Source organism: Doryrhamphus excisus, chromosome 3, assembly GCF_030265055.1.
Source record: "Doryrhamphus excisus isolate RoL2022-K1 chromosome 3, RoL_Dexc_1.0, whole genome shotgun sequence".
NCBI classification, from domain to species: Eukaryota; Metazoa; Chordata; class Actinopteri; order Syngnathiformes; family Syngnathidae; genus Doryrhamphus; species Doryrhamphus excisus.
In genome coordinates this window covers 28,421,266-28,445,462 of record NC_080468.1, presented here as the reverse complement: position 1 = coordinate 28,445,462, position 24,197 = coordinate 28,421,266, and the positions used below count along the sequence as shown (strand labels likewise).

Genomic DNA, 24,197 nt, shown 5'->3' with positions numbered 1-24,197 from the left:
TTCTCTCTGGCAGGCGACATACTCCGTGGCACCTCAACTCACGTGAGCCACGTGCCAGGGTTTTGAAGCTACATTTACCAATCAAAATACCCTTTCCTTTCTCAATATCTCATCCATATTCAGTCCTGCTCGTGTATCCACAGCCACCGCTGCGTTTAGCCGCGGACAATTTTATTTTACTCTTGCTATCATGTACTTTTAATGACTTTTACGCCAGATGTAAAAGTCTTTAACTCTTCCCAAAAGAGTTAAACTTTTGTCTGGTCAGACCACAGAGTATTTACTCAAAGGTCTTGGGGATCATCAAGATTTTTTCTGGCAAAATGGAGACAAGCCTTAATGTTCTTTTTGTTCAGCAGTGGTTTTGGTCTTGAACCTCTGCCATGCAGGCCGTTTCTGCCCAGTGTCTTTCTTAAGGTGGAGTCATGAACATTGCCTTTAGTGTTCAGTTGTGTTGTCATTGCCTGATATTTACATTTAAGTGTGACAAACATAGAAAATACGAAATCACAAGGGCGTAAACACTTTTTCACACCATTGCATATACAGTATACATATACATACATGATATTATCATGTTTACCTACAAATGCTTTGCATGCTGTATGCCAGTCTCTTTCTGCAGCTGAGTAGCGCTTACCTGTGTTGTTCTGGCAGGTTCGAGCCAGTGTGTAGGTACATGTGCCCATAAAACTGTAGAACCTCTTGTCGAATGTGTGGTAGTGCGGATCTCCGGAGATGATGCAGTCCTTAGAGCCTGCGAGCATAGAAATATTACTGTATACTGTAGTAGTATTAAACATACAGTATAATGAGTCACTTACTGGTAGGATAGCATCCCAGTTGTCCTTCCAGAAGCAAACACTGGTGCATTGGGGGGCACTGAGATGGCTTACAGCTCACAGTGGGGGCGTCGCATCGACACTTCTGCTTGCAGTCGCTGTCGTAGAACTCCTCACCAGGCTAGCATGCAAAACGTACAATCAATCAAAGTGCGTGCTTTGTCTCACTTGACATAACACTGAAGTAGTAGTAATACGAATAACATGACAAAAAGTGCTAATATTACAAGAAAGAAGCCAGAATGATGTTAAAGATTTCTTACTGCTGTGAAAAAAACAGCATAACATTCCGAGAAAAAAATTGACATTTGTCAAAAACAGAAAATACAGGAATAAAGTTGGAATGTCGGGGCTGCACGGTGGGCGAGTGGTTAGCGCGCAGACCTCACAGCTAAGAGACCAGGGTTCAATTCCACCCTCAGCCATCTCTGTGTGGAGTTTTCTCCATGTACTCCGGTTTCCTCCCACATTCCAAAAACATGCTAGATTAATTGGAGACTCCAAATTGTCCATAGGTATGAATGTGAGTGTGAATGGTTGTTTGTCTATATGTCCCCTGTGATCCCGAAGACCGCTGGGATAGGCTCCATCACCCCCCGCGACCCTTGTGAGGATAAGCAGTATAGGAAATGAATGAAAAGTTGGAATGTCACCAGAAAAAAGTTGTATATTTCGAGAAAGGAAATGTTCATTCAGGTGTGCCTAAAGAGGCAAGCATCAGACAGAAGTGGTCGGAGTTTCTGATTCTGAGCAAAATATTCTCATCTGTCAACGGTACTTCACACGGGACTGTTTTGGGAACATGGGCCAATGTTGATGAATTCCGACGCCTTTCCAACGTTACTTGGTGGTAGTGAGTCGGAAGAGCAAGCTGCAAGTACCTATTTATCAGTGTCATAACTGTGTTTATTTTGTAGAAGTAATTGGACTGAAGTAGTTGGGCAACTGTCTGGAAGTTCTCTGGAGCGCTTGGGAGCATGATCAATCATGGCGGAGTGTGCTGGGCAGGAAGAGTGCTTGGAGGAGGCCCGGGGGTGGACTAAATTACACAGACTCTTTGGGTGGGAGACAGGAAATGCTGCAGGAATAGGTGCGGAGTCTGGAAGATCTAGAAAGCCTTCTGTGCCAGTTTTGCCAGGATTGAACTCGGGTCTCCTAGCTGTGAGGTCTGCGCGCTAACCACTCGACCGCCGTGCAGCCCTGAGATTTCCAAGGGCCCCCAAATGTCATAAAAACCGGACTGATTGTTGTATTTGATTTTAGTATGTACTACTTTTGGGGGAAATTTACATACGAAATCCTTATGTGAGACACGGACACACGTCTTTCCTTTTTCTGTGCCTTCTAAAGATATAAAAACAGATGCAGCTCAACCTATTATTTCCTAATGTGGCGTAGCATTGAAGTAGTACCTGGTAATACTGGCCGTTGGTGTGTTGGCAGCCACAGGAACTGTTGTCCACACATTTCCCCGCACTCAGGATGTAGCCAGGATTGCACACGCAGGACTCGGTGCATGGTCCCTCGCAAGACGGGGGCTTTCCAGAACATGTTTCCTGACAGGGGTCCGCGCAGGGATGGTAATGGCTGTTGGGGGGGCAGCTCAAAGCTAAGCAGAGGGAAACATTGATGACATTACATGAACAGAAGTCTGAATATTACCAGCATGAAGTTGTAATAAAAAGGGAAAAGTCCAGTTTGTGTGTTCTAAAGATACAACAACAGTTAAAAAAAACGTAGCTAAGAAGGCACGCAATGGGAAACCGCCCATAAAGCCTTCTGAATAAACCTACAAAAATGACTCAATTGACATAATGTGACCTGCTTATAAACCAGGCTACACAACATTGTTATTTTTATTGTAAACATTGTTACGTTGTCACTTAGCCACAACACAGCAGCTAGCGACTAGCCGGCTAGCGACTAGCTTTATGACACACTCGCTCGCTGACGCCTCAGACCACTACAAAAAAGGTAAGGCTACATATTTGAGCTGACGCCACTGCTGCTGTGTTTTTATTTCTGAGTTTGGAAAAGTTAGCGCTCGGTGTCGCGTTCCTTTTTATGTTGCTATGTGAAATCAATGCACTCAGTACTGTACTTCCAACTTCCAGTCGTGCTTAGAATGGACAAAATACTGTAAGTATTACCTGTTATCATGAATATACCTGTTACTACATGCTCACGGCATGGTTATGAAACCTGGTTGGAGCCATTATGAGCAGTCAGGGCCAGCAAAGCCTTCTCTGCTGGCCTTACCACTAAGAAGCACTGACCAACATTTACAACTACATTCTAATATTTGTTCCATGAAATATTATCCAGTGAGTATTATGACTACATTGCATCTAGTAGTTGTTTGTTGGATTAGTTTTATTGCCAAATTAGGTTCCAGCTTTGATGTGTTGTTACATAACCTGCCCGGGTCCTTCGGAATCACCAATACGACTTCAGATCGCCTCACAGGGCCTGCCTACCAGTCCACATTGACATCTTTTCTCTCCTCTGATTGGTTGATCAGAGCAAAATATAAATATTGATTCTGAAGTGCACCACATGCGGTGTTGAGTAACAGGTTTGGCCCACCAAAACCCCTCAATGATGGACCGCGACCCAAATTGCGGACATTTTTCAGCTAAAACCACTTAAAGTGATAGCTGGGAATTTTTGCTATGAATATGTATGACATCCCCATCAGCGGCGTAGTGGATCAAGAGTGATTTTCCCCCAATTCGACCTGTGAGAAGAGTTCTCGTCGGTTTTTGTTGATGAAAAAAGCAGTTTGGCCTAGTTGATGGGGTTACTAAAGCTTACTAAAGCTTACTAAAGCTTACTAAAGCTTACTAAAGCTTACTAAAGCTTACTAAAGTGTGTCACAAAACTCTTTTGAGAAGCAAAACACTTTACTTTAGTGACCCCACCAACTGGCCGGAACTGTTTTCCTCATCATGGAAAACCTAGCAGAACTCATGGTACAAAGTCTCTGCTGAATTTTGTACAACTTCATGGCTAAAAATCCCAACGAGGCCTCTTTGCAACAATGACACAGTTACTTATAGAGGATGCTAACTTCCTTACATGTTTTCCCAATGAACAACAGATTTAATTCTTTAATACTTACGACAGAAGGTTTGGTTCCTCCAGGGTCCGATTTGGACACCACGGTCCTGGCACTCGTCGGCAAAGGCTTCCAGGGCATCGCACAAAGCAGGCTGCGCGCCATCCAGAGCGCACAGGTCAAAGACGCAGTCCTGGAAGTAAGTCTGGAGAAAACAACAAGAGAGGTTTAAACTCAAAAGAATACAAGAAAATGTGTTTGTTTGCATAGAAAACAGATGGAAGGATGGATGGGTAGATGGATGGGTGGGTGGGTGGGTGGACGGATGCATGGGTGGATGGACAGATGCATGGAAGGATAGATGGGTGTATGGATGGATGGATGGATGGATGGATGCATGGGTGGATGGATGGAAGGATAGATGGATGCATGGGTGGGTTGATGCATGGGTGGATGGATGGATGGGTGGGTGGATGGGTGCATGGATGGATGGATGGGTGCATGGATGAATGGATGCATGAGTGCTTGGGTGGATGGATGGATGCAAGGAAGAATGGATGGGCGCATGGATGGATGGATGGGTGCATGGCTGGACGGATGGATGGGTGTGTGGGTGGATGCATGGGTGGATGGATGGATGGATGGATGGATGGATGGATGGATGGGTGGGTGGGTGGATGGATGGATGCATGGAAGGATAGATGGGTGCATGGGTGGATGGATGGATGCAAGGAAGGATGGATGGGTGCATGGATGGAGGGATGGATGCATGGGTGGATGGATGCATGAGTGCATGGGTGGATGGATGCAAGGAAGGATGGATGGGTGCATGGGTGGATGGATGCATGAGTGCATGGGTGGATGGATGGATGCATGGAAGGATGGGTGGGTGCATGGATGGATGGAAGGGTCCACAGGTGGATGGATGGATGGATGCATGGAAGGATGGGTGGGTGCATGGGTGGATGGATGGATGGTGCATGGATGGATGGACGGATAGACAGATGGACTTACATTGGGGTTGACTTTGGGGTGACACACAGCGAAAGGTCCATTCTTGTCCAATAGAAGGCCGCAGTAGGCGTTGCTCTCATACAGTTTCTCGTCTTCCTCGTTGCATTCGGGTGTAGTGATGTTGTGCTTCTTACAGCTTGTTGCAACGACAAACATGTACTGTTTTTTATTTTTGTTAGTTTGTTTAGGAACACTAACACTATAGGGAGTATTTTCCTTGCCAACATCGCCAAAGGGCTCCTTGACTTTTTCTCAAAGTACTCACTCTGGATCAACGTTCCAGCTATGTCCAAAGTCGTTGATGTCACCAGTCAACGACCCATCCGGCTTGCGGAAGTCATCTTGGGCGATTCCATTGTAATTGCCACACATTCCGCACAATAGGTTCTTATAGCTAAAAAAAACCAATGGTTTTTAAAATCCATTGTGGCAGAAATGAAAATATCCCAGCTTTCAGCTTCAACTCACTCTTGAATCAATTTGATGTCCATAAACTGAATGCCATCATAGCGCACATCAACGCCAAAATCCATCGACACTGTGTAGTGTCTTCCTGATCGGAACACCGAGACACCCGGCACCGGAGACATTGGCAAGTTGACTCTGGACCCGTTCACCTGCATAATAAGCAATACATTTGTATAATGAGAAAGTCCTAATATTAAAGGGAGGGAGTGACAAAATTTCAGGTACATAAGCCGCTGCTTTCTTTGAACCCTGCGGCTCATACAGTGGTGTAGATAATTTATGGCTAAATTATAATCTTGTGACATCTCCTTTACTTCAGAAAAAGGAACATTAAGAAAGGATTATTATTAAAGATTTTCCTCAAGGCACCTTTCCTTTATGAAATGTACAAATGAAAATACCTAAAACACAGAGCTTTTTGTTTGTTTGTTTGTTTGTTTTGCCACAGTGGATCTTTTGATCTGTATACTAATTTTTGCAGTAGTCATAAAGCATTTCACCCAAATTGCAAACTTGATGTCATTTCATTTCTCTTTTAAAACACATTAAAATCCATAGAAATTCATCATTGTATTACAGTAAATATTATTTTATTACAATACGCTAACTATTTATTAGACCCACACTTTTAGACACACAGTTTTTGAATGTTTAATGCGAATTGCAATTTGTCCTATTTTGTTTGACGGTCATTGAACGCAGCATCCACAGGTCTCCCATGCAAAGAACGGCTGTATGGATGTATTAGGATGTATTTCCCCCCTTTTTTCTTTCACCTCATACTTGCTCCCGAATGCTGATACTATGTGGGAATGCATAAAGGTAAGATTTAATGACTTTGAGTGCTAATGTGCATCATAGTGGTAGCTCCATGTTAAATCGCTAACGCTAGCAAAATACTGGACTTCAGCCACCGTCATCACATTGACAGCCCGTCAATAGCAGCTGGAACTCCAATTTAGCTGGCAGTTCAATAAAAAAAATCATCAGAGATGTAAAAATGTGAAAAGCACTGGTTAGTTGGGCCACTCTTATGCCAAGGTAGCACTGTATATGACAATAAAAACAATACCTGCACTGCTGCAGTCTCTGGCAGGCCATGTAATCCGTTATAAGTCAAACACAGCGACAGTAGATACAAATAACTTTGGTCTTGCTACAAGAGCCATCTGCCAGGGCTTTGAAGCTAACTTTACCAATCTAAATACTCTTTTCTTTCTCCATTTCCCATCAATATTGTTCCAGCTTGTGGCTACAGAGTTACTGTGCTTCAACCAAACTACAGTGGGGGCTGAGGGTCAAACAGGAGGCGAGCACGTTCATTGTGCGTCAAATAAATACCAGGAAAAATAAATAAATAAATAACATAAAGGTTCTAATATTATGAGAAATGTCATCACAAAAAGTTGTCACGTTATAAATAAAGAATCTGAAAGGTCTTCCCTAGGTACTCCTATATATGCCGCCCACTTCTACTAAGAACTAATGTTTGTTGTCACCTGACAATAGCAATTCGGCAAAATGTTGCCACTAATGTTAGCTATCATTGAATGTTCAACCACACAATGCCAAACTGTCAGTCACTTTCCTGAGAGTCACTTTTCCTTTTGTCAGGCGCGGACCATTATTTGTGTGAATACCAGACTGTGGCAAGTCCAAGTCCTTCCACTTGAACTATGATTGTGCCAAATATAGACATGTAGTTGTACAATCTTTCCACTCTTGGTAACAAAACCCGTAATTTGAAAAAAAAAAACAAGTCCTAACAATACCAAAAAGTTAATGCTATCATGAACTTACATGGACCGTCCCGCCTTTGAGGACCGACACCTTAACCTGCCGTACGTGCACGTGCACAGCCTTCACGTAGGAGATGGCGAGGTTGTTATAGCGGTTTTCGTTGTCGGCGTACACCTCAAAGTTGGGTAACGTTGTCACATTGCAGACCGCCGACATCAGGTAACTGCAGTTGCCCATGAAACTGTACTTGCGGCTGTCGAAGGTCGTATAGTGCGGGTCACTGTGTGCCATGCATGTAGCAGAACCTGAAATCACAAAAAAAAACAAGCCAGTGAAGTACAGCCATACCTGTGTACCTTTGAGCCACAATTACAAACACGCACAGGAAGTCAGCCGTTTTGGCTTGAATAAAACACTAACAACATCCAGTTTAATTGCGGTATGGATATTGTATTGGTCCGATATCAGTCAAAAAGAGAGATTATATGGGATTATATTGGCCTTCGATACAATCCATTCCAGACTCCGAAACAGCACTTTTGTCCAGCATGCAGAACCCACATGTTCACAACAGTGTGTGCTGTGTTTTTCATTACAGTCCGAAAGAGACCTTGCAGCTGAATGCAAAACTTGCCATGCACAAGTTTCATGTGGTGGCACAGAACCAGGGAAGTTTTATACCACCAACCAGAAACATCAACCACTGTTTGACACGTTTGCAAAGCGTGAGAACTCCCCACGAGACAGAAAAAGTGGAAGACGAAGAGGAAAGAGGTGAGTAATGTTGGGTTTAAACTGGGGGTGCATGGACAATCTCATATGAGGAATTATGACATCAAACTGAAATATCTACTAGAACTATAAATACCTCAGGTAATTAAAAAAAGAATTAAAAATAAATAAGAATACCCTTATTGTGGTGTGTGTTAGTGGGCTAAGGTGATCAAATCAAGCGCTCCTTTGAGCTCCTTGATGAGTAGAGCCCATCCTTGAAAAAGCGCCACTCCAAAATGTCCTTTTGCTTTGACACGTACACTTTTCCAGGAAGTTTTGGCAAGTACAACCGAAGCCCAAGCATGACACTAATAGCGGGATGCTAATTTGTGAAAACAATTATCGACAAGTGAAATGTTCTGAGCCAGAAATGTAGGTTACCTTTAGAGTAGCATCCCAGGACACCATTAACCTCGCGACACTCCTCAGTGGGACCGCAAGAGCTGTCTTCACATTCAAACGTGTAGTTCCCGACACAGCGGCACAGCTTTGAGCAACCGTCTCTGTATATGATTTGTCCAGGCTGAAAAAGAATACAAAGAGAAGTTGTTGTGGTCGGCTTGTAATTCGTGCAAAACATTGAACACGTTGATCTACTCTGACCTTGTAGTAGTTGTTGTGGTCATCAAGGCAACCACACTTTTCCAGTGGCACACACTGTAGTCCCATGAAGACAAAACCTGGTTTGCAAAAGCAGCCAGTGATGCAGGAGCCACTGCAGTTGCTGGAAGGCTCCATGCAGGTGGGGATACAAGCCGGACCACATTCTATGTAGTCTGCATTGGGAGGGCACTGGACTGCATGATAAAAATAGTAAACGGGTAAGTTAATCAGAAACTAGAGTCAAAGGGTCATGAAATGATATGCTATACTTGGTGTAGTCACTCCAGGAGTCGTTGCGTCGGGCGTAGGAACGTCCGGAGTCGTTGCGTTTGGTGTAGTCACTCCAGGAGTCGTTGGCTGAGGAGTTGTTGATCCTGGTGTGTCATAAAGATTCTTAGTACATAACCCAAAGTTTATTCATACAGATAACCTTCAGCGTACTGGTAAATGAGCAAAACTCCTCAGGTGATTCCAGCTGAACTACGTCTCACAGCTGGTAATGGGAACAGATCTATGCTACCATGGTCAAACAAGGGAAGTCTGTACTTCCAATCTCAACTCCGATAAGCCCAATAGTGATCTGAAAGTCACATAAAAGATCTTACCTGTGGGATAGCAGCCCAACTCTCCCTCCTGGACTTGACACTCATGTGTTGGAGGGCATCCAGATGGCTCACAGACAACAACGGGGGCTACACATCTACACTGCTCTGTACAGTTCTCAGTGTAGAACTCTTCTCCAGGCTAAAATGACACATACAGTAAAAAGTGTATGATTTCTATTCTAGCCTGGGATAGCATGGAAGTAGTACCTGGTAATACTGGCCGTTGGTGTGTTGGCAGCCACAGGAGCTCTCGTTCACGCATTTTCCAGCACTCAGGATGTAGCCAAGATCGCAGACGCAGGACTCTGTGCATGGTCCGCTGCAGGCAGGGGGTCTTCCAGAGCACGTTTCCTGACAGGGGTCCGCGCAGGGCTCATAATGGCTGTTGGGTGGGCAGCTCAAAGCTTGGCAGGAGGAAAGAAGGGGGTATAATTAGAAAACCACGTATGTCACCTCAGTGTCCCCTGTGGATTATGTACTCACGACAGAAGCTGTCATTCCTCCAGGGTCCGATCTGGACCCCGCGATCCTGGCACTCGTTTGCGTAGGCTTCGATGGCTTCGCACAGAATGGACGCAGCGCCATCCAGCTCACAGAGATCGAAGACGCAATCCTTGAAGTAATTCTAAAGCCAACAAAAAAATGCTAACATCCAAATGTCAAGTGTGTATGATCATGAAAGCTTGCCTGGTAACTTACATTGGGGTTTACTTTGGGGTGGCAGACGGCAAATGGACCATTTTTGTCCAACAGAACGCCACAATATCCTGAACTTTCATACAGGTTCTGCTCATCTTCCTCACATCCAGGAATAGTGGTGTTGGGTTTAGTGTTACACCTTGTACAATGACAAAATGTTAGACTTCATCTTTACTTTTCCTCCTTTAAGCAAATACAGTAATCCTCACTCTGGATCAACATTCCAGCTGTTTCCAAACTCATTGGGATCATTGGTCAACGACCCATTAGGGGTGCGGAAGTCATCTTTGGTGTCCCCGTTGTAATTTCCACACAGTCCACACAGTAAGTTCTTGTAGCTGTGGAAAAAACATCCAGAATGCATCTTTCCAGAACCTCTAATGGAAACCTAAGTGGTCCGTTCATACTCACTCTTTAATCACTTTAATGTCCATAAAGTGGTTTCCGTCGTAGCGCACTGTCACACCAAAATCCAAGGACACAGTGTAGTGCTTCCCTGATTTGAACACAGAGACACCTGGAAACGGACTCAGCGGCAGGTTGACTTTGATGCCATTTACCTGGACGTGGAGAGCAGGTTAGTGTGATAAGTGACGGAATGGTTTTGAAAAACTGCCAAAAACAGAAGTTGAGGAGCCAAGGTCCTTACATGTACAGTGCCTCCTTTGAAGATGGAGACCTTATGAACGGTGCCCGACTGGAAGCTGGAGGAGACCCCATTGGGATACAAAACAAACACATGAACCGCCTTCACGTAGGAGATGGTAGGCCGGTTGTAGCGGTTTTCGTTGTCAGCATGGACCTCAAAAAATGGCAACGCTGACGATACGTTGCAGATTCCAGCCATCACGTAACTGCAGTTGCCCATGAAGTTGAACTTGCGTTTGTCGAAGGTTGTGTAGTGCGGATCGCCAGAAGCTATGCATGACGATGTACCTTGGTGGAAGAAAACAAGAAAAGCACACTTGAGTTCCAGAATCTGACTCAAATGAGAAAAGGTCCCGATTCCCTGACACGCTACCTTTAGGGTAGCATCCTGCAACACCATTAACCTCACGACACTCCTCAGTGGGATCACAGGAGTTATCCACACATTCCAAAGTGTAGTTCCCTGCACAGCGACAAAGCTTTGAACAGCCGTCTCCAAATACGATCTCTCCAGGCTACAAGAAAACAACAAAATCGACTTAGTGAGGGTGCCATTATTGTAGGTATGTCGGGATTGGAACTATCCGACCTCGTAATAGTTGTTGTGGTCATCCAAGCAACCGCATTTCTCCAGCGGCACGCAATGTTTTCCCTTGAAGACAAAACCTGGTTTGCAAAAGCAGCCAGTGATGCAGGAGCCACTGCAGTTGCTGGAAGGCTCCATGCAGGTGGGGATACAAGCCGGACCACATTCTATGTATTCTGCATTGGGAGGGCACTGGACTGCAAGACAAAGACAACAATAATGGCTTAAAACCTCATTCGTACTGTAAAAAAATGTTGTATAAGTTATTCCATACTTGGTTTCGGTGTAGTTGGTCTTGGAGTTGAAGGTTCGGGTGAAGTCACTCCGGGACTTGTTGGTTCAGGTGTAGTTGATCCTGGTATGTCACCAGGACGTTTAGTACAGTAGACATGATAATTTAAAACCATTAAGTGTTTTAAGAAAACTGGTTCTGATTCAAAACCAGAAAAACTGCTAACTTCTCAGTGAAAGAAAGGAATTTCACCAGACTACATTGACGTTCTGGGTGTATTGAGACGTTCATGGTTGACACGTATCAACAACATTAGGGACTATATAGTTCTGGCGTGGCAGTCTAGGGTGCAAGTGGGGGATCCCAAATAGGATAAGCAAAAAAGAAAGGGTAGATCTCAGGGACTTAGGTGGAATAGTGGAGAGTCACATAAAAGATATTACCTGTGGGATAGCAGCCCAACTCTCCCTCCTGGACTTGACATTCGTGTGTTGGAGGGCATCCAGATGGCTCACAGACAACAACGGGGGCTACACATCTACACTGCTCTGTACAGTTCTCAGTGTAGAACTCTTCTCCAGGCTAAAATGACACATACAATAAAAAGTGTATGATTTCTATTCTAGCCTGGGATAGCATTGAAGTAGTACCTGGTAATACTGGCCATTGGTGTGTTGGCAGCCACAGGAGTTCTTGTTCACGCATTTTCCAGCACTCAGGATGTAGCCAGGATCGCAGACGCAGGACTCGGTGCATGGTCCGCTGCAGGCAGGGGGTCTTCCAGAGCACGTTTCCTGACAGGGGTCCGCGCAGGGCTCATAATGGCTGTTGGGTGGGCAGCTCAAAGCTTGGCAGGAGAAGAAGGGGGTATGATTAGAAAACCACGTATGTCACCTCAGGGTCCCCTGTGGATTATATACTCACGACAGAAGCTCTCATTCCTCCAGGGTCCGATCTGGACCCCGCGATCCTGGCACTCGTTGGCGTAGGCTTCGATGGCTTCGCACAGGATGGATGCAGCGCCATCCAGCTCACAGAGATCGAAGACGCAATCCTTGAAGTAATTCTAAAGCCACGAAAAAATGCTAACATCCAAATGTCAAGTGTGTATGATCATGAAAGCTTGCCTGGTAACTTACATTGGGGTTTACTTTGGGGTGGCAGACGGCAAATGGACCATTTTTGTCCAACAGAACGCCACAATATCCTGAACTTTCATACAGGTTCTGCTCATCTTCCTCACATCCAGGAATAGTGGTGTTGGGTTTAGTGTTACACCTTGTACAATAACAAAATGTTAGACTTCATCTTTACTTTTCCTCCTTTAAGCAAATACAGTAATGCTCACTCTGGATCAACATTCCAGCTGTTTCCAAACTCGTTGGGATCATTGGTCAACGACCCACTAGGGGTGCGGAAGTCATCTTTGGTGTCCCCGTTGTAATTTCCACACAGTCCACACAGTAAGTTCTTGTAGCTGTGGAAAAACATCCAGAATGCATCTTTCCAGAACCTCCAGTAGAAATCAAAGTGGTCCGTTCATACTCACTCTTTAATCACTTTAATGTCCATAAAGTGGTTTCCGTCGTAGCGCACTGTCACACCAAAATCCAAGGACACAGTGTAGTGCTTCCCTGATTTGAACACAGAGACACCTGGAAACGGACTCAGTGGCAGGTTGACTTTGATGCCATTTACCTGGACGTGGAGAGCAGGTTAGTGTGATTAGTGACGGAATGGTTTTGAAAAACTGCCAAAAACAGAAGTTTAGGAGCCAAGGTCCTTACATGTACGGTGCCTCCTTTGAAGATGGAGACCTTATGAACGGTGCCCGACTGGAAGCTGGAGGAGACCCCATTGGGATGCAAAACAAACACATGAACCGCCTTCACGTAGGAGATGGTAGGCCGGTTGTAGCGGTTTTCGTTGTCAGCATGGACCTCAAAAAATGGCAACGCTGACGATATGTTGCAGATTCCGGCCATCACGTAACTGCAGTTGCCCATGAAGTTGTACTTGCGTTTGTCGAAGGTTGTGTAGTGCGGATCGCCAGAAGCTATGCATGACGATGTACCTTGGTGGAAGAAAACAAGAAAAGCACACTTGAGTTCCAGAATCTGACTCAGATGAGAAGAGGTCCTGATTCCCTGACACGCTACCTTTAGGGTAGCATCCTGCAACACCATTAACCTCACGGCACTCCTCAGTGGGATCACAGGAGTTATCCACACATTCCAAAGTGTAGTTCCCTGCACAGCGACAAAGCTTTGAACAGCCGTCTCCAAATACGATCTCTCCAGGCTACGAGAAAACAACAAAATCGACTTAGTGAGGGTGCCATTATTGTAAGGTATGTCGGGATTGGAACTATCCGACCTCGTAATAGTTGTTGTGGTCATCCAAGCAACCGCATTTCTCCAGCGGCACGCAATGTTTTCCCTTGAAGACAAAACCTGGTTTGCAAAAGCAGCCAGTGATGCAGGAGCCACTGCAGTTGCTGGAAGGCTCCATGCAGGTGGGGATACAAGCCGGACCACATTCTATGTATTCTGCATTGGGAGGGCACTGGACTGCAAGACAAAGACAACAATAATGGCTTAAAACCTCATTCGTACTGTAAAAAAATGTTGTATAAGCTATTCCATACTTGGTTTTGGTGTAGTTGGTCTTGGAGTTGAAGGTTCGGGTGAAGTCACTCCGGGACTTGTTGGTTCAGGTGTAGTTGATCCTGGTATGTCACCAGGATGTTTAGTACAGTAGACATGATCATTTAAAACCATTAAGTGTTTTAAGAGAACTGGTTCTGATTCAAAACCAGAAAAACTGCTAACTTCTCAGTGAAAGAAAGGAATTTCACCAGACTACATTGATGTTCTGGGTGTATTGAGACGTTCATGGTTGACACGTATCAACAACATTAGGGACTTTATAGCTCTGGCGTGGCAGTCTAGCGTGCAAGTGGGGGATCCCAAATAGGATAAGCAAAAACGAAAGGATAGATCTCAGGGACTATGGTGGAATAGTGGAGAGTCACATAAAAGATCTTACCTGTGGGATAGCAGCCCAACTCTCCCTCCTGGACTTGACATTCGTGTGTTGGAGGGCATCCAGATGGCTCACAGACAACAACGGGGGCTACACATCTACACTGCTCTGTACAGTTCTCAGTGTAGAACTCTTCTCCAGGCTAAAATGACACATACAGTAAAAAGTGTATGATTTCTATTCTAGCCTGGGATAGCATTGAAGTAGTACCTGGTAATACTGGCCGTTGGTGTGTTGGCAGCCACAGGAGCTCTTGTTCACGCATTTTCCAGCACTCAGGATGTAGCCAGGATCGCAGACGCAGGACTCGGTGCATGGTCCGCTGCAGGCAGGGGGTCTTCCAGAGCACGTTTCCTGACAGGGGTCCGCGCAGGGCTCATAATGGCTGTTGGGTGGGCAGCTCAAAGCTTGGCAGGAGGAAAGAAGGGGGTATAATTAGAAAACCACGTATGTCACCTCAGGGTCCCCTGTGGATTATATACTCACGACAGAAGCTCTCATTCCTCCAGGGTCCGATCTGGACCCCGCGATCCTGGCACTCGTTTGCGTAGGCTTCGATGGCTTCACACAGAATGGACGCAGCGCCATCCAGCTCACAGAGATCGAAGACGCAATCCTTGAAGTAATTCTAAAGCCAACAAAAAAATGTTAACATCCAAATGTCAAGTGTGTATGATCATGAAAGCTTGCCTGGTAACTTACATTGGGGTTAACTTTGGGGTGGCAGATGGCAAATGGACCATTTTTGTCCAACAGAACGCCACAATATCCTGAACTTTCATACAGGTTCTGCTCATCTTCCTCACATCCAGGAATAGTGGTGTTGGGTTTAGTGTTACACCTTGTACAATGACAAAATGTTAGACTTCATCTTTACTTTTCCTCCTTTAAGCAAATACAGTAATCCTCACTCTGGATCAACATTCCAGCTGTTTCCAAACTCGTTGGGATCATTGGTCAACGACCCACTAGGGGTGCGGAAGTCATCTTTGGTGTCCCCGTTGTAATTTCCACACAGTCCACACAGTAAGTTCTTGTAGCTGTGGAAAAACATCCAGAATGCATCTTTCCAGAACCTCTCATGGAAACCTAAGTGGTCCGTTCATACTCACTCTTTAATCACTTTAATGTCCATAAAGTGGTTTCCGTCGTAGCGCACTGTCACACCAAAATCCAAGGACACAGTGTAGTGCTTCCCTGATTTGAACACAGAGACGCCTGGAAACGGACTCAGTGGCAGGTTGACTTTGATGCCATTTACCTGGACGTGGAGAGCAGGTTAGTGTGATTAGTGACGGAATGGTTTTGAAAAACTGCCAAGAACAGAAGTTTAGGAGCCAAGGTTCTTACATGTACAGTGCCTCCTTTGAAGATGGAGACCTTATGAACGGTGCCCCACTGGAAGCTGGAGGAGACCCCATTGGGATACAAAACAAACACATGAACCGCCTTCACGTAGGAGATGGTAGGCCGGTTGTAGCGGTTTTCGTTGTCAGCATGGACCTCAAAAGGTGGCAAAGCTGACGATATGTTGCAGATTCCAGCCATCACGTAACTGCAGTTGCCCATGAAGTTGTACTTGCGTTTGTCGAAGGTTGTGTAGTGCGGATCACCAGAAGCTATGCATGACGATGTACCTTGGTGGAAGAAAACAAGAAAAGCACACTTGAGTTCCAGAATCTGACTCTGATGCGAAGAGGTCCTGATTCCCTGACACGCTACCTTTAGGGTAGCATCCTGCAACACCATTAACCTCACGACACTCCTCAGTGGGATCACAGGAGTTATCCACACATTCCAAAGTGTAGTTCCCTGCACAGCGACAAAGCTTTGAACAGCCGTCTCCAAATACGATCTCTCCAGGCTACGAGAAAACAACAAAATCGACTTAGTGAGGGTGCCATTATTGTAAGGTATGTCGGGATTGGAACTATCCGACCTCGTAATAGTTGTTGTGGTCATCCAAGCAACCGCATTTCTCCAGCGGCACGCAATGTTTTCCCTTGAAGACAAAACCTGGTTTGCAAAAGCAGCCAGTGATGCAGGATCCACTGCAGTTGCTGGAAGGCTCCATGCAGGTGGGGATACAAGCCGGACCACATTCTATGTATTCTGCATTGGGAGGGCACTGGACTGCAAGACAAAGACAACAATAATGGCTTAAAACCTCATACATACTTAGAAGTTATGTTTTGAGAATAAAATTGGAACATTTCAAAATAATGCCATTTAATATTATTTCTTTATCCTCACAGCATGACAGGCAGACAAGTGTTGAGCGACGACCCGTCCTACATTTTTTGCCGGTCCTTGAACACACAATTGTGTGTGTGCCAACTTTCTACTGCTGCTCACATACTAGACCACTATACTAGATTTTTACCCTTTTTCTTTCACCTCATATTTGCTCCCAAATTCTGATACTATGTGGGGAATGCATCAATTTTAATGACGTTTTTCAGTGCTAGTGTAAATATCTGTTGGCGCACAACCTTATGTTAATTCATGCTAGTTCCCCCCCAATCGCCAGATTATCAAAGTTTTGCACAATAATATTAGAATTTGGTAATATTATGACTTACAAAATTACAACAAGATTGTTTTCATGTTTAACTTTATCTGATAATATCACAATCTTTTCTTGTTACATTATGACTTTGTTATTGTTTCTTATGATACCACTCTGATTTGTTTTGTCACAATGTTAATTTTCTAGCAATATTACGACTTGTTCCTGTCATTTATAAATTATGTTCAAAGATTTTGACATTTTGTGTTCAGCCTAAGCTTTTTTGGCATAACATTAAGAGTTTTTCTCTTAACATTACATTACTAATTGATTTTTTTATTTATTTTCATGAAGACATGACATACTTGGCTTTGGTGTCGTTGGTCTTGGAGTTGTTGGTCCCGGTGTTCCTAGTATGACAAAGGTTATCTGTTATTTCCGCTCATGGTGGAATGAGTTTGAAATATATTTCCCTACTTGAACCCTCAGGGTTCCAAAGCCCTACAAGAGATCCTACTTCTGACACCATAAGGCACAGGTAGCTCACATTGGGAGGGACTTCAGAACCAGTTCAGTTGTCCTTTAAATCAGCACCAAAAGACAGGCTTACCTGTGGGATAGCAGCCTGGAATTCCATCCTGGACCACACAGTGGTGCATTGGGGGGCACTGATATGGCTTACAGGAAATGGAGGGAGGTTCACATCGACACTTCTGAGTACAGCCGTCAACATAGAACTCCTCACCCGGCTAGCACAAGACGTAAAATCAGTGAAGATGTAAAATGGATTTCATAGTCTAGCAATGAAGTAGTACCTGGTAATACTGGCCGTTGGTGTGTTGGCAGCCACAGGAACTGTTGTCCACGCATTTTCCAGCACTTACGATGAAGCCCGGATCACAGACACAGGACTCGGTGCATGGTCCACTGCAGGCAGGGGGTCTCCCAGAGCACGTTTCCTGACAGGGGTCCGCGCAGGGCTCATAATGGCTGTTGGGTGGGCAGCTCCAAGCTAAGCAGTCAGAAACAAGGCAGTAAAGTAAGAAAACCATGTACAGTATGTTACATCAAGGGCCATTGTAGACTACTCACGACAGAAGGTTTGGTTCCTCCAGGGTCCGATTTGGACCCCGCGGTACTGGCACTCGTTGACATAGGCTTCGATGGCTTCACACAAAATGAACGTTGCACCGTCCAGCTCACAAAGATCATAGACACAGTCTTTGAAGTAATTCTGAGGACACCAAAAATAACCTCAAATCCAAATGTCAAGTGTGTATGATCATGAAAGCTTGCATGGTGACTCACATTGGGATTGACTTTGGGATGGCACACAGCAAAAGGACCATTTTTGTCCAAAAGAACACCACAATATCCTGAACTTTCATACAGGTTCTGCTCCTCTTCCTCACATCCAGGAATAGTGGTGTTGGGTTTTGTGTTACACCTTGTACAATAAAGACATTTTGGTTAATATTCTTAGGGCCCAATTAAAACACTTTGTTTACGGCTTTCCATACTCAAAATCCTTGAGACAAATACTGCAATGTGCAATTGAAGTTATAGAAAAGGTTTTTTTAAACATTTTGTCTCAACAAAAAGGTCATTAAAGAAATAATTTCAGTATTTTACATACATCCAATGATGCTGGCGCTCTATTATGTTGTTTTGTTTTGCGAACACTCACTTTGGATCAATGTTCCAGCTGTGTCCAAACTCGTTGGGATCTTCAGTCAAAGTGAAATTGGACGTGAGGAAGTCATCTTTGGGGTCTCCATTATAATCTCCACACAGTCCGCACACTAAACCCTTATAGCTGTAGGTGACCAAAAATATGCAACTTATGTGAAAATAAGCCCTTAACTGTTTGAAAGAGATGGAAGAAGACTCACTCTTTAATCAATTTAATGTCCATAAAGTGGTTTCCGTCATAGCGCACTGTCACACCAAAATCCAAGGACACAGTGTAGTGCTTCCCTGATTTGAACACTGAGACACCTGGAAACGGACTCAGCGGCAGGTTGACCTTGATGCCATTTACCTGGATGAATCATAATGTAGTGTAATAATCAGCGACTAAGCAGGGAACGCTAAGTGGTTTAGAAAGTCACCAAGGATCCTACTTGCACAGTGCCTCCTTTCAAGATAGAGACCCCACCGGCCTCTACGAACACATGAACCGCCTTCACGTAGGAGATGGTGGGTCTATTGTAGCGGTTTTCGTTGTCAGCGTAAACGACAAAGTTTGGCAAAGACGATACGTTGCAGGTTCCGGCCATCATGTAACTGCAGTTGCCCATGAAGTTGTACTTGCGTTTGTCGAAGGTTGTGTAGTGCGGATCTCCAGAAGCTATGCATGACGATGTACCTTGGTGGAAGAAAACAAGAAAAGCACACTTGAGTTCCAGAATCTGACTCAAATGAGAAAAGGTCCTGATTTCCTGACACGCTACCTTTAGGGTAGCATCCTGCAACACCATTAACCTCACGACACTCCTCAGTGGGATCACAGGAGTTGTCCACACATTCCAAAGTGTAGTTCCCTGCACAGCGACAAAGCTTTGAACAGCCGTCTCCAAATACGATCTCTCCAGGCTACGAGAAAACAACAAAATCGACTTAGTGAGGGTGCCATTATTGTAAGGTATGTCGGGATTGGAACTATCCGACCTCGTAATAGTTGTTGTGGTCATCCAAGCAACCGCATTTCTCCAGCGGCACGCAATGTTTTCCCTTGAAGACAAAACCTGGTTTGCAAAAGCAGCCAGTGATGCAGGAGCCACTGCAGTTGCTGGAAGGCTCCATGCAGGTGGGGATACAAGCCGGACCACATTCTATGTATTCTGCATTGGGAGGGCACTGGACTGCAAGACAAAGACAACAGGCATGGGTTGGTAGTTAGCGAGTAAGTAGATACACATCTTGTCCCATAAAAGGTATCCCATACTTGGTTCTGCAGTTGTAGTTCTTGGAGTTGTAGGTGTCGGTGTCGTCACTCCCGGAGTTGGTGTTGGAGTAGCCCCCGTTGGTGGTGGCGTAGTTAGCAGACCTTAAAATCAAATAGTTATAGTTCATCAAGTGAGGACAGGTAATTTGAGACGGCAAGCGCTAACCCTTAACCAAACCCAGAGCCATCAGAGAAGACACTGGAGATTGCGGCATTGTTAGAGGACATTAATATGAAAGATTCATACTTTGTCATGTGAGGACAGCTTTCTTGAGGGGCAAAGAGCTAACCCGAACATGAAGTTAATCTGAGCCCCTGACCACTGGAGTAGACGGTGTCAGTAGTGCCGGCTTTAGCAGACCTCAGGGTGAAAGCTTAGAATGTTGCTTAAAATGGCAAGTGCTGACCCTAACTGCTAATCCTGATGCTGTTGTTGGTGCTGGAGTAGATATCAGTGGTAGCAGCGCCATGAGTGAGCCTTAAAATTAAAGATTCATCATTTGCCGACCCGGACACAAATAACCAAACTCCTAAGTACTGGAGGTGACACCGGTCATAGGAGCTTCGTGAGCAGACATTAAAAGATTTATAGTTTGTCACATAAGCCCTACCCCTGCCCTCTCTGAACATGCTGGTCTCTTACCTTGACAGGCAGTGACACACACAGCATCCACAGCAATATCAGTCAGAGAGGTCTCTCCAAAGGTACCCACAATAACAAACTGACACATGCAGAGAGAATATTCTGTTAATGCTACAGGCAAACTCGTACATAGAGGGCATAGCTTACCTGGACGGCTGTGGTTCCGAGGTAGCGCACTTCTGCGGGCATCCAGGCTTGACCCTTGTTCCCCCTTACGGTGAAGATAGCAGGTCCGGGGTTTCCGCCCTCTATTAAAAACATAAAATCAGTAAATTGCATTTTTCCATGATGATGGTAAACGGTGAACCCGCTAACCATTAATGGTGTGAACGCTGATCTCCACGTTTGCACTGGTGCCATACAGGTAGTAATGAAATGTGAGATCCAGGCATCCGGAAGAAGGAGTGATGACAGGACTTCTTATTTGACCCTGATCTCCAGGGATCGCATCCTGAGAACTCATCAGCATGTAGGCTCCAACTAACAATGAAGAATTGGAGGAGTCAATCACCATTTATCAGTCATCAGCTGGGCTCTTTAGCGACTTACAGCCAGGCTTGGAGAAGTCATTATCAGGTCCAGTTCCTACGGTCTGTCCCGGGCCGACCCACTGCTCGAAACCGAATACGGCTGGGTCGTCTGTGTGAGTGGACCACCCACAGAGTTCATCCAGAATGTCGAAGTCACAGCCTGAAACGCAAGCTGTGGACCCAGAAGCATCATTAGCCAGCAGCAAATGTGTTGAACGCTATTGCTGCTATTTGACAAAGTAGCCACACCATCACCTAATTATCAGACTAATCTTATGATCCATAAACCCAATTTCCAAACGCCAACCCTAAATCTTAACACTAAACCCAATCTTAATCCTAATGCTAATCTGACCCTGAACACATGAGCCCATTCTGTTATGTATAACTCTAACCTTAAAGCTGAACCCTAAAACTTTAACCCAAACTTCCGGTGCCTTAATTTGGTGATTGGCCAGCCCGGCAACCGCCAAAAATGGCATAACACCAACCAAGAAGAATCAGCAGGAAGCGTTTGTCTTCAGCCATATCAACAATGGACAGTAGAAGTAGTAGGGGGAAACAACTTTAGATGGATTGCAATGCGAATGTTCACAATTATTCATTGATTCGTACATTTTAATAATCAATGATGCCGGAGCACAACAAAATGAAACAAAAAGACAGAACGTGGAAGTGCCGTACGGACAGTTTTGATTAATGGTGGGCCAGACTACATATTTTACTCGTAACAGTCCACCTGGAAGTATTGTATAAAACTCTGGGAAAAACTGTTGATTTTGTTAATACTTGGGTTGTTTACATTGTTTATTCTTCTATATTGTGTATTTTGTACTGCTTAACTGATTCTATACTCTTGCTGCTGTGCAATGCAAATTTCCCCACTGAGGGACGAATAAAGGCATATCTTATCTTATCTTATCTAAATTCCTAAAAAGTCATATCATTAAAAAAAAAAAAAAACATGGAGACATTCAGACATTTCATCCAAGAACTTTGGTTAGCCCCCTCATTTAACCCATACGTTTTATAACCCTGCCTCAGAAAAGAATCAGAATCGAACGTTGTTGGGAACCTGAATCGAAACGAGGAATCGGAACCGAAATCTCTTAAACCTAAACCCTAACCCTGAACCCTACACCCCAACCAATTCAGTGGGATCTCTGTACAAAAGAAAGTAGCAGCTGTTGTGCTTACTGGGACATGCTCCTTCCATGATCACGATGTTATCCAGCGCTGTGTCACAGGAAGAGCTGGAGCCTCTCTGAGCCTCAAACGCAATCTGGACAAATCGAGAACCATACGTTCAGGTGAGCAACTTCAATCACATATTGTGACCTTGGCTTTATTTCACGTTTGGTAAAGTCAGGCTCTTACTGCCTGTTTCAGTTGCTTCATGATGGCCACAATGTCAGATGTTTTCATTGTGACTGTGTGACGAAAAGACATATTTAGAGGCTCATAAACAGCTTTCTATGCTTTAACTGCAAAAATATTCTATTTATTAATATTGAATCCTACTTTGAGGAAATTCACTTATCACAGTTGGTTCTGGAATTAATTAACTGCCATAAATGAGGGAAGAATGTATGCTAAAAAAAAACATGTGGGCTTTCCTTACCGCTGTGAAGTGTACATTTACCCACCGTTGTAAATGGGCAAATGCAAACACTAAATGCAAAGCTAAAGCTAACTATGCCAACATTGTGTACTGCGATATCAACCTGCAGTGTATGTGTGTTGATAATATCAACATTTGTTCTTTATGATTATGTTACTTCAACTTAAATTGGAAAGCCACAAAAAGTGGCCTCCAACACTATTTCAGAGTAAGTTTTTGGGATTTGGACCCTCAGGTTGGAAACCTAAGCAGAGAAACACTCACAGTGATCGCATCGCTGGGTGCTTTGGATACTGTGGCGGTGCCCTCCAGCCAGGATGGACTCTGGAAACCGGTCTTATGCCACACCTCAGACTGTGTACCCGAAGTCACTGCCAGAACCCTCAGCGTGTTGTTACTGTCAGAGCCGTACATGTAGTACCGGAATTGGACACAGATCTCGGAAGCCGCCATTGAGAGCGCAGGACTGAGCAGACGAACTTTACGGTTGTTTGCCACATTGTCACACTCGTGGTAGATGTAAAATCCCTCTGAGAAAGATGTTTTTAGCATCAGCTATACATTGCATTTTATTGCAGTTAGCTATCATAGTACTCACTTCCATCGGGGTAGTCTCCTTGGGGACCTGTGCCATCCGACGGGGTTGGACCCCTGTGTCGGGTCCAGTCGCCGTCGTCTGTCGAGTCCTGACGGAACTGGCAGAATGGTTGGTTTTCGTTGTTAAAGTCACATGAAGTCAGGATAGAACCTGGAGGGATAATAAAAAAAAGGGTATTTGGGGTGTTAGCCTATGTTCGCCAAACAAATGCTTGCTATCTAACAACAGTTTCACACTGAAGTTTTTCTTTAAAAGCTACATTATTGGACCGCTTTGTCTCACTTTTTTTTATTTCACAGACAGATTTCACCATATGGACAACACAGTGACCTCGTGATTACCATGTTGGTCTCACAATCAGAAGATTGAGGGTTTGAATCTCTCTTTGGGCATCTCGGTGGAATTTGCATAGGTTTTCTCCAGGTGCTCCAGCTTCCACCCACAACCCAAAAATAAAATGAAACTGGTTCATTGGGACTCCATTGGAGACTCATCCAGTTGTGAATATGAGTGAAAATGGTTGGTTGTATACGGTGGTGGGATTTTTTTTTTTTTTTTTGCATGTTTGTCACATGTCAATGTTTCAGATCATTCATTCATTCATTCATTTTCTACCGCTTATTCTCACGAGGGTCGCGGGGGTGCTGGAGCCTATCCCAGCTGTCTTTGGGCGAGAGGCGAGGTACATCCTGGACTGGTCGCCAGCCAATCACAGGGCACATATAGACAAACAACCATTCACACTCACATTCATACCTATGGACAATTTGGAGTGGCCAATTAACCTAGCATGTTTTTGGAATGTGGGAGGAAACCGGAGTACCCGGAGAAAACCCACGCAACCGGAGTACCCGGAGAGAAACCATGCATGCACGGGGAGAACATGCAAACTCCACACAGAGATGGCCGAGGGTGGAATTGAAACCTGGTCTCCTAGCTGTGAGGTCTGCACGCTAACAACTCGACCTCCATGCAGCCACACAAAATGCAGTTCTTAAATAAAACTTTGTAATGAAGGGAGAAAAAGTCCAAAGC

The 24,197-nt window shown here is 44.7% G+C and overlaps 1 protein-coding gene across 1 annotated transcript in view; it reads right to left on the bottom strand.

Moving 5' to 3' along the window:
- zanl (zonadhesin, like) overlaps positions 1-24,197 on the bottom strand; it is a 59,848-nt gene that overhangs the window by 33,922 nt on the left and 1,729 nt on the right. Inside the window, exons 2-59 of the mRNA XM_058066821.1 lie at positions 23,163-23,312; positions 22,829-23,094; positions 22,141-22,225; positions 20,963-21,115; positions 20,729-20,893; positions 20,561-20,661; positions 20,414-20,492; positions 19,771-19,872; positions 19,494-19,687; positions 19,277-19,418; positions 18,947-19,191; positions 18,716-18,864; positions 18,511-18,639; positions 18,132-18,270; positions 17,916-18,057; positions 17,639-17,835; positions 17,434-17,572; positions 17,189-17,233; positions 16,254-16,447; positions 16,037-16,178; positions 15,665-15,951; positions 15,427-15,575; positions 15,226-15,354; positions 15,017-15,155; positions 14,801-14,942; positions 14,525-14,721; positions 14,318-14,456; positions 13,917-13,997; positions 13,646-13,839; positions 13,429-13,570; positions 13,057-13,343; positions 12,819-12,967; positions 12,618-12,746; positions 12,409-12,547; positions 12,194-12,335; positions 11,920-12,116; positions 11,713-11,851; positions 11,312-11,392; positions 11,041-11,234; positions 10,825-10,966; positions 10,453-10,739; positions 10,215-10,363; positions 10,013-10,141; positions 9,804-9,942; positions 9,588-9,729; positions 9,312-9,508; positions 9,105-9,243; positions 8,769-8,873; positions 8,500-8,693; positions 8,278-8,419; positions 7,183-7,427; positions 5,383-5,531; positions 5,180-5,308; positions 4,915-5,050; positions 3,964-4,105; positions 2,255-2,451; positions 825-963; positions 641-757 (exon numbers count right to left, since the gene is read on the bottom strand). Of these exons, the coding sequence (XP_057922804.1) occupies positions 641-757; positions 825-963; positions 2,255-2,451; positions 3,964-4,105; positions 4,915-5,050; positions 5,180-5,308; positions 5,383-5,531; positions 7,183-7,427; positions 8,278-8,419; positions 8,500-8,693; positions 8,769-8,873; positions 9,105-9,243; positions 9,312-9,508; positions 9,588-9,729; positions 9,804-9,942; positions 10,013-10,141; positions 10,215-10,363; positions 10,453-10,739; positions 10,825-10,966; positions 11,041-11,234; positions 11,312-11,392; positions 11,713-11,851; positions 11,920-12,116; positions 12,194-12,335; positions 12,409-12,547; positions 12,618-12,746; positions 12,819-12,967; positions 13,057-13,343; positions 13,429-13,570; positions 13,646-13,839; positions 13,917-13,997; positions 14,318-14,456; positions 14,525-14,721; positions 14,801-14,942; positions 15,017-15,155; positions 15,226-15,354; positions 15,427-15,575; positions 15,665-15,951; positions 16,037-16,178; positions 16,254-16,447; positions 17,189-17,233; positions 17,434-17,572; positions 17,639-17,835; positions 17,916-18,057; positions 18,132-18,270; positions 18,511-18,639; positions 18,716-18,864; positions 18,947-19,191; positions 19,277-19,418; positions 19,494-19,687; positions 19,771-19,872; positions 20,414-20,492; positions 20,561-20,661; positions 20,729-20,893; positions 20,963-21,115; positions 22,141-22,225; positions 22,829-23,094; positions 23,163-23,312 (9,033 nt within the window). The remainder of the gene's footprint in view (positions 1-640; positions 758-824; positions 964-2,254; positions 2,452-3,963; positions 4,106-4,914; positions 5,051-5,179; positions 5,309-5,382; positions 5,532-7,182; positions 7,428-8,277; positions 8,420-8,499; positions 8,694-8,768; positions 8,874-9,104; positions 9,244-9,311; positions 9,509-9,587; positions 9,730-9,803; positions 9,943-10,012; positions 10,142-10,214; positions 10,364-10,452; positions 10,740-10,824; positions 10,967-11,040; positions 11,235-11,311; positions 11,393-11,712; positions 11,852-11,919; positions 12,117-12,193; positions 12,336-12,408; positions 12,548-12,617; positions 12,747-12,818; positions 12,968-13,056; positions 13,344-13,428; positions 13,571-13,645; positions 13,840-13,916; positions 13,998-14,317; positions 14,457-14,524; positions 14,722-14,800; positions 14,943-15,016; positions 15,156-15,225; positions 15,355-15,426; positions 15,576-15,664; positions 15,952-16,036; positions 16,179-16,253; positions 16,448-17,188; positions 17,234-17,433; positions 17,573-17,638; positions 17,836-17,915; positions 18,058-18,131; positions 18,271-18,510; positions 18,640-18,715; positions 18,865-18,946; positions 19,192-19,276; positions 19,419-19,493; positions 19,688-19,770; positions 19,873-20,413; positions 20,493-20,560; positions 20,662-20,728; positions 20,894-20,962; positions 21,116-22,140; positions 22,226-22,828; positions 23,095-23,162; positions 23,313-24,197) is intronic.